General features: G+C 39.7%; 1 protein-coding gene and 1 long non-coding RNA gene across 2 annotated transcripts; one reads left to right on the top strand and one right to left on the bottom strand.

Moving 5' to 3' along the window:
• Nucleotides 1–3,414: 3,414 nt before the first annotated feature.
• LOC145419582 (uncharacterized) lies at nucleotides 3,415–4,048 on the bottom strand. Its single transcript, XR_013900876.1, has 2 exons — nucleotides 3,781–4,048; nucleotides 3,415–3,698 (listed from the first exon to the last, which is right to left on the bottom strand). It is a non-coding gene; the product is annotated as an uncharacterized LOC145419582 (long non-coding RNA).
• A 411-nt stretch (nucleotides 4,049–4,459) lies between these two features.
• On the top strand, nucleotides 4,460–8,804 carry LOC145419581 (uncharacterized). Its single transcript, XM_080287661.1, has 3 exons — nucleotides 4,460–4,743; nucleotides 5,853–5,954; nucleotides 8,550–8,804. The coding sequence occupies exons 1-3, from the start codon at nucleotides 4,698–4,700 to the stop codon at nucleotides 8,633–8,635; spliced, it is 234 nt and encodes a 77-aa protein (XP_080143787.1). The 5' UTR covers nucleotides 4,460–4,697; the 3' UTR covers nucleotides 8,636–8,804.
• The last annotated feature ends 574 nt before the right edge of the window (nucleotides 8,805–9,378 follow it).

Consider the following 9,378-nt stretch of genomic DNA (forward strand, 5'->3'; position numbering starts at 1 on the left):
GAGTGGAGAACTATGGACCTCTATATGCCAGTGGACCTGAATCACATTAATGAAATAACAAAAACTCAGATTCCTAATACCTAACCCTAACCCCCTAACCCTAACCCTTTAGCGACCAGACTCAATCCCACATCCTGACCCTATAAAACTTAAAAACATGAATAAGAAAGTCACGAAAAAGACACAAAGAAAGATAAGACAAACAAAGAAGAAATGAGTGACACAAACAAGGAAAATCACGAAAAAACGGAAAGGATATAAAGGAAGGGGGTGCTATAAAAGAGAACATAAAGAACATAGGAGGGATGTCTTCAAAGCAGGGGGTGCCATATAAAGAAAAACAAAGATAATAAAATTAAAAAACGAAGAAAAAGACATGAAAGTCACGAAAAAACAAAGAAATAGAAAAAGTTAAAAGAAATGGGAAATTGAACAAAAAGGGAAGAGAGAAAGCCCAGAGTGGCAAAGAAAGATAGAAAAGTTAAAGAAAATCAGAAGAAGAAATGAAAACTGAAAAAAAAGGGTAATTTTTTGAACAGGGGGCACTGACCCCAATCCCATTGATGGACCGTTCACCTCAGGTTCTGGAAGGAAGGACAAGGAAGTCACGAAAAGAAAAACAGAAAGAAAAGCAAGTAAGAATTTTTAAGAAATACAAGTTGGAAACCCAAGAGTGGGAGGAGCAAAGAAAGAGCATAAAAGCCAAGACACACAGACAAGACAGAAGTCAAAGAGAGACAAGACAACACACGTTGGGCAAGCCTGAAGAAGGCAAAGAAATACTGAAACATTCATCATGAACGGCCCAATGATGTAAAATGCGCATACACCCAAGATGGGTAATTTTTTGAAACAGGGCAGGGCTATCACCACCGGGCCCCAGCGATGGCCTGTGCGCACGCCAGGCTGCCGGCTTGCTGGCGACCTGTTTATTTACACAAACTTCTATTAGCTACAATTCATTGGTTCCTTGTTACGCTTTTTCGGACACCAAACTTGGCAGGCACAAGGCTGCTGCTACCAACAAGACTTACATAGAATTTTGGGGTGTATTTTTTTTTTTATTGGGTAATTTGTTTATGTTGGACAAACATTTGGAAATGCATTAATCCACCAACTACATATATATATATTTCTTCAAGTCTGTACATTAAAAGTAAATACAAAAAAAAAAAAAAGGAGAAATAAAACCTGTTTCAAGCTTAAAAATGAGTGTGAGTATGCTTGTACCATCACACTCATTTGTTACTGGCTGCTGGTTCTCCACAAAAAAAACAAAATACCCCCCCCCCCCCCCCCCCCAAAAAAAAAGGCATCTCGTCCGATTGTAAAATAGTTTCAATTTTTGCAGCTCATGCATCAGGGGACGTTCAGTCAGAGTCGCACTCAAGCTGTTCTCTGTGTTTCATCTCCAAAAACTTTGCCATGTGCGCCAGTCGTGATGAACCTCGGTTAATCCACTCCTTATGTTCACTCTCCTGAAAGATAACCTGCATTAAGCTGCAGTCAATAATCTGCACTTCACACTTTTGCAGGACTCCGTTCAATTCAGCATTAAGGGTCTGTCCAAGCCTGTACTGGGTTAACTGAGGGTACGGCCACTTATTCAGGTAATGTTCTATGAAGTCTTTGTGAGGGCCCTCTGGAATGTCATCTGCAATGTTTTCCAAAGGTTTCCAAACCAAATGAATTAAAGGTAACCCAAAATAGACCGGCGTGTGATCATCCAAAAAGATCAAGAACCTTAGGCGGTTCTTTCTGCTGCGGAGCTCGCCTACGACACCAGGCTGGAACCGGTACTTGTTATCTTGACACTGAATCACCACACGGGCACCAACATACAGCTGCTCCACCTTTGCTGTGGTGTCAAAAGCAACGTGGTGTCCAGATACTAGACTCTTCCCTTTTTCTTCAAAACTGACTTTGTATTTTAACCGTCCGTCTTCCCTTGTAACTATCTCGACTATTTTCCCCTGTTGCCACCTCATAGGTCTTCTCCTAGCCAGAACTACCATGTTCAATTTGAGTTCATCCTTCTGTGCCTCAGGTCGGGCAGTTATTATTTCCTTGGAGGAATGGCCAAACACTGATGATATTATAACAGGAGCCACATCTGCCGCATTGGTGCTGGTGCTCGGAGGTGAAGCGGGTGGTGGTGTTCTGTCGCTCTCACTGCATTTGTTAATTCTTGCAGGTTTCTTATATTCAGGAAGTCTAGTCAACACTACCACTGGCTTTTTAAATGGTCTGGGACAGTCCAAGCCGTTTTGGCATAGTTTCCTCTTTCTGGCAGTTTCATTTACACAGCAAACTGAGTCATTTGGAGACTCAAAAATATGTTTTTCATCCTCACATTCATAATCCAACAGGTTTTCTTCTGTCTTCAAGGACTCCTCACATTCATAATCCAACAGGTTTTCTTCTGTCTTCAAGGACTCCTGAAGTAACAATGTTTTTGTCTCCAACTGATCCACAGTCATAATCATAGCCATGGCCACTGTTGTTGTATCCCGAATATCCACCTCAAAAATCACAAAGGTCTGGTCCTTTTTGTGAGCAGAAGCAATTAAAAGCTAAAAATCGGTCGCTCGAGCTAGCTAACTTCCTTTAGCACTGACAGGCTACGTACAAAAGGAAACAAAGAAACATACCGTTAAACTTCCTTTCAGATTTTGCATCGCAAAAGTATTTAAATTACACAAAACAACTCGCACTACGATTCTTTTTTGCTACTTAGACGTGTACGAAAATAGGAACCATTCCAAAATTTGCTTCCATACTTTGTGGCAACTAGGCCCCAAAACAAGTAGGTTGCCCGCGAGAATGACGCAGAATTGGGGTGTATTTCTTTTGACTTTGCAATATTAATATTGAGGTGACTGCTATTGTGACTTGGCAGTAAATATATAAAGATGAATTTAATTGAATTAATTTAAACAGAACTTGTCCCAGTACAGAACCCTGCAGAACTCCACAATTAACTTTGATGGGTGAAAAGGGCTTCTCATTTACATGAACAAACTGACTTCTATTAGATATGATTTAAACCACTGAAGCACAGCACCTTTAATACCTGTGGCATGCTCTAATCCCTGCAATAGATTATGGTTGTAAACAGTATCCAACACTGTACTGAGGTCTAACAAAAGTAAGGTTTTCAACTGAATTATAACTGTCAAGTTAATTAGTTGATAGCATAGATATGAAAATTGCCTACAGTATTCTACATCTGAATGACAAACTAACTATGACTATAACAAACAGGCATGTTCATTATACCAGACAGAAAGGCCATTCATGACTACATGTTAATCATGCCCCTTTAAATCAAACCCAGCCTTTCATGCTTTTGGAGTAGTTTTGGAGTCACTCTTTCTTATCATGATTTTATTAAAAAAATATATATATACTGAATTTAATTGAATTGAAAGCCTTTATTGTCATTATACATGGTATAGCTGTCATGGCCCGTGGAAATGGGATGGACTCAAGTGCAGTTTCAAACCCGGAGGCCAGAGGTGTGGTGTAACGAAAAGAGACTTTATTACAATGCTCAGAGGCTAACAGAAATTGCAGACTAGAATTAATGAACATAAACTAGATGTCTGAGGCGAGAGAAAAATACTGTGACTATAACTAGATGGCAGGGATAATTGGGTGCAGGTACTGGGCAGGGGAAACTGTGGCGGGCCAGGGCACTGAAACAGAGGAGAGAGTAGTCAGGGGAATCCCACAGAGGGCTGCGAGTGAATCCAAGGAGAATACACTGAGCTGTCTTACAAGCTTGCAGGTGGGGGTTGCGTGGAGGGGGGAGGCAGGAGAGGTCCAGATGGGTGCTGCATGCAATGCAGGGAGGCAGGCAGAAGAGAACGGCAGTTCCAAAATGGGGAAGGATTACCGGCGGCTGCAAACTTGTATCCAGGAGAGCTTGGTAGGTGGGTTTCAGAGGCTGACGAGAAAACAGAGGAAATAAGATTAATACACACGATGAGTCACCAAGGAACAGACGTGAGGCCGAGAACTGACTAAAGTTGGCAGATAATCTGGCGAAGACCAGTTGAGTGCGCCGGTCATAAATACTGCTGGTACGATTGCCATCAGGTGAGGAACAACAAAGACTCCACCCAGTGGGGAGGAGCCGATGCTGTGGGAAACCACCCAGACCACGACAATAGCGAAATTGGAAACAGCTCTATAAAAGTGCACATGTGCTTTATAGCACATTATAAAAACTATACAATAATTTAACTATACACTTACTATAAATATAAATACACAGTACAGTGCTGACACAGAGACAGACAGGCAGAGAATTGATGATATTTCAGTGCAGATTACTTAATGCAAGTTTGAGTTGACTATGGTAATGGCTTTGGTGAAGAAGATATCCCTGGTCCAATTCAATTTAAAAAAAAAAAACCTCAGTCTGACAATCTGATGTTACATAAACTCGAGACTCAGCAAAAGCAGCCGACTCAGATGTACAGGTCTACCCTCTTTACCCTACTGGTTCATGATTAACTAATGGAACAAAGTTTAGACAAACAGTAATTTGAGCTCAGTACAGTTTGTCTTCTGATCAGTTATCTATCTGTTAACCTTTGTGTACATTTGTGGTTTTAGCAGAGGATAAAAGTCCAGCTTGAGTGTGCTCATCTCCATTTTTGCTGTTCGTTGCATTGACATAAAACCAAAACATGAAGGCTTATCTGCTCCTGCTTCTACTGATACCTCTCTGCTCAGGTAACTAAACTGAACGCTGAAAGTAGGACAATATTCTTAATCTCAAGTTGGTCGAAACAAATTACTAGCAATGTGCTAGTAATTTGTTGAAAATAATACTGAAAATAATCATCACCTCTGAGTCTGGATACTTGTTAGAGAACCTTTATTTATATCTTAATTGGTGTTTTAAGCCTTATATAATGTTTAGTCTAAATATGACTCACTTTGACATCATTGAACTAGCCTAATAATCATTCTGTTAGTCTCAAATTACAATATTTTAAAAGCTTTGACTGTTGTGCAGGTGCTATAAATTATTGTACATTCTGGGTAATATTTTACCCATATCTGTTCAGACAGACTTTTGCTCCACCAGCATGTGCGAAATCAAGAAAAAGCATTCTTAGTGTAAATGCCAAAAACGCAGTCAAACGTTGTCAAGAACATGCCAAATCCTAGCCGTTTAGAAATATTGGCCAATTAGAAGTCTAGAAGCCTGGGAGGGAACAAGTAAACAGGGTTTTATGCAACCTTCAGTACTTCTGAAAAGTTTTTGTGTTTTTCTGTAAGGACAGATAATTTTGTGTTACTTTAAACTGTCTTCATCATTTCAAATGTTAACATTTAAACATTATTTTAGCATATATAAATGTAATTTTAAAACAAATTACAATCATTCAAAACCGGAGAAGCCACGTCTGAAGTTCACTGTGACGCCTCTCTCTGTGTAAATGGAGAGTTGGTAACTGCATGTGTAAGTGTGTAAAAACTGCAGATAGTCAGATTAACAGCAACAGTATTTTGTCTCTCTCCAGCATTTTAGAAATTTATCTCATGTAAACAACACCGTGGCACACAGCGTGACGTCAAAACAGGTGCACACCTTTGACGTGACTAAATCTCTGTTTTCCTCATCCACAGGTAAACGTAAAAACTGAGTTTTTGAAAATCTCTACTCTGGCAGGAGCTTTAAAAAATCTCAGTTGTCAGTGATCAAAAACATCATTTACACGTGGACAAAAGATCCAAACGCATAGAAAAAGCTGCGTTTGAAAAGTTTTCGTGTATGTGTGGACGTAGCCTTAATGAAAACAATTAAACACAACCCTAACCTGCTTTTGTTGCAGCTGAGCAGTTTTACATCGAGTGTTATGGTCAGGACTTCCTGATGGTCAACAACCAGCTGCTGCAGTGCACCGGCAAAGTCCAACAAGCTTGTTACACCAGAGGTGAGTCCTCCAGGACAGGGGTGTGTTCAGCTGTGTCTCCTTGTTTTTCAATCCAACAAGTTGAGATTGGAATTTAATGTTAATTCCTAATATAAAAAACAGATACTGACAATTAAAAATCTAAATCCTTCCCCAGAAATTTGGATTTTTATGTTCATCGAAGTGAAGGTTTTCAGTCATCCAGGTTATCGTAGTCTAAGGAGCTTGGAAAGAAAAGCGTCTGGACTTATTAAACCATTTAAAGCCGGTCAGAGCGGGCACGCTCCGTTTTGTGTAACTACTTTTAAATCCCTGTAGAACCGGAACCGCGTAAGCTAGCGCAATATTTTTTTTTGCATATGAAACCGGAGGAGTTGTACTTACATCTTATGCCATCAGCTTGTCCTAGGTCATGGTTTCCTTCCACATATAGCTTTGCAAAAATTGCATAAAAAGCGCTTGCAGGAACAAAAACATAATATTCCAGAAACACGCTTTGCCGATCCGATCAGCTGTTCGTAACACTTCCCACATTGAATAAGACGTCAGCACAAACAATCGCATGTCCGCCATTTCCTGCCAAAAATCGTAAGTGACGTCATTTTTGCGGAAAATGTAGTTTTTTACTTGTAGGCCTTAAAAGCCTATACTGGTGTTTTTATAAGTCATGTTTGACTCTATACTTTTCTGTGTCGTTTCTGGGATGCTTAGAACTCGAATTGCACTGCTGGAAAAAGTTTGTTTTGATGCACATGCTGTTTTCTTTGCAAATTTGCATCATAGGATTGTTTTTCATTTTCCTGCAGTATATAAAAATTGCTGTATCTCCAAAATAAAACTATGAAGACACTCAAAATAAATTTCCTGTTGTTGTAAACTATTTTTTGCAACTTTTTTGTATTTAAAGTTTTGAAGGATAAGCCTCTTCAATTTCTCCAAGTAGAAATATATGTAAAAACAAAACAAAAACGATTTTCAATTTTTTTTGTAGTTTATTGCACTTTTTTGCAATTAATGTAGTTACTATGGACTTAATGCATACTTATTATTAGAATATGGGCTATAACAGTTGTATTGATGTATAGCAACTTGAAATGCTCCTAAAAAATGGCACTACAACATGTAAAAATATAATATAAGCTCTGTGGGACTTGGTTCTATGGTAGGTCTTAAAGGGTTAAGTGGCTTGAAGACATTTCACCTCTCATCCAAGAAGCTTCTTCAGTTCTAAGGGTCAAATGGTGGAGAGTCCCAGATTTAAACCCAGTGGGAGTTTCCCCCCAAAGAGGGACAAAAAGGACCCCCTGATGATCCTCTACCTAATCACATGAGCCAAGGTGTGAAAACGGGTGTGGGTCACAATCAACCAGGGTTTCGGGTGAGCTCATTGTGAAACCTGGCCCCACCCTGTCATGTGACAAGACTCAGCAGTCCATCTGCATCCAAAGGACAAAGGTCACTCTTTCAAGGATGCCAATGTTCACATTTTGAACAGAGAGGACAGATGGTTTGAAAGAGGAGTGAAAGAAGCCATTTATGTCCACTGTTGTCATGAGTCGCTGTGTGACAGGCAGGAGTTGGACCCAAAGTGCAGGTACTCAGGCATGAGGTTTAAACACAAAGAACTCAGCTTTATTTGCTGGCAGGGTAAAGTCATAAAAAAAGCAAACTAAACTAAACTGGAAACTCATAAACTAAACTCACAGTGAGACACAGGGAGATCCACATAGCATGAGGGACGACATGACACTGACTCAGAGAAACACAGGGTTTAAATACACTGGGAAGTAACGAGGGCAATGAGACACAGAAGAAGAGCACAGCTGGGGGAAATCAGAACTGACGAGACAAGGAAGCATAAACTGAGCACACTGAGATAAGACAGAGACCTTCAAAGTAAAACAGGAAACACATAACACAGACTGAACAAAAGACACAGACTCACATGCAGGTACTACAACAGAGGGAACAGAGACGTGGGACCAGGGCAGACACAGACACTGACTGGACACGGGGATTTAGCGGACAGGGGAGACAGTAACTAAGGATTACACAGAGACAAACCATAAGACATAACTCTAACAAAGAAACCAAAGCATAGAAATGATAAATAATATATAAACTCAAAACCCTGGGTCAACGACCCAGGCATCCTAACAACTGCGAGCGACCATCTTTGAACAGAGGCGGTGGCTTACGACACCAACTGTCTGCCATCTACAATCCAGTTTTGAGATCCTTCCCAGACGCCTTAACGCCCACTCACACCCTGGGCCATCTGACCTCAGGAAATCACATCACAAGTGATTTGTGAATCACAAGTTCTCAAAAACTCAGTGTCAGACATGGAGACATGACTGACTGGGGAGACAGAGGGAACATGAAGGGTGACAAGTCATGAAATGTGGAGCAAAAGGGAAAGTAACAGAAATTTAAAGCCTAGGAACTAAGAATATAAACAGAGCAGGAAACAATAAAGAGAACCAAAACCATGAAGAACAACAAATCCAAGAATATTACCTAAAGTTTAATTACATCCACACCCAGTATATGACAATACTAAGTCAGTTAATAAGTCTGTTGTAGTGAATGCACTGGTATGTTTCCTGTCTGCAGATAATGGAGATAAAGGGTGCACGCGGCTGGAGTTCTGCTCTCGACCTGGCTGGACCTGCTGTCACACCAACCGCTGCAATGCCTGATCCAATCACAGACCAGGAAACTGACATCATCACACCACACGATGTGAAACAAAGCTGTCCAGCAGAGTTCAAATAAAACAGTGTGCCATATATCTGAGCTCAGTGTTTAAAAATCAATATTTAGTTTTCTGACTTGTAACATCCCTGAAATAAAATCTGTGAAATCATGTCTCAGTGGAATTATATTCAGAAGTGAATTAAAAGCCATTTGCTATAATAGTACTAATAATCAGAGTAGAACAAAGATATCCCCTCCTTATCTGCTCACTTCCACATCACTCATCCAGTGACTCATTAAACTACCTGGCAGCACAGCAGTGGGAGTCGTATTCTCAACATCAAAATTAGAAGAAAAAACATTACATTAAAAAACCTACATTAAAAATTGCTGTTAAATAATTTTCCAAATTATTGTGGCTATGATTGTGTAAAATCATGTTTATCTATGAAAGGGCAAAAAAAATAATATACAAAAAGGACAGGCCACATATACTGTAAAATCGAATTAGTTCCCAAAACTCAAAAAAACGATGCAAAGTCGGTGCCTCAAAAAAACTTAGTAAAGCTTACTTAAGATGTCTATGTTAGGACAACGTATTCATTGCAAGTATGCACTACTAAGGATAACTTGACTTTTATGACTGTGCAATACTAATTGTTTACCCACTGACAAATATTTCAAGTTCTACTAAATTAAAAAAAAAAAGAATTTGTGGTAACTTCCCTTTAAAAAAAACAGATTA

Source organism: Astatotilapia calliptera, chromosome 13 (genome assembly GCF_964374335.1).
Source record: "Astatotilapia calliptera chromosome 13, fAstCal68.1, whole genome shotgun sequence".
Lineage (NCBI taxonomy): Eukaryota > Metazoa > Chordata > Actinopteri > Cichliformes > Cichlidae > Astatotilapia > Astatotilapia calliptera.

Excerpts from the sequence above, each read along its gene's own strand:
- LOC145419581 (XM_080287661.1), top strand. The coding sequence starts at position 4,698 with ATGAAGGCTTATCTGCTCCTGCTTCTACTGATACCTCTCTGCTCAG. Across the intron at positions 4,744-5,852 it reads ACTGATACCTCTCTGCTCAG|CTGAGCAGTTTTACATCGAG; the intron begins GTAACTAAACTG and ends CTTTTGTTGCAG. Across the intron at positions 5,955-8,549 it reads ACAAGCTTGTTACACCAGAG|ATAATGGAGATAAAGGGTGC; the intron begins GTGAGTCCTCCA and ends TCCTGTCTGCAG.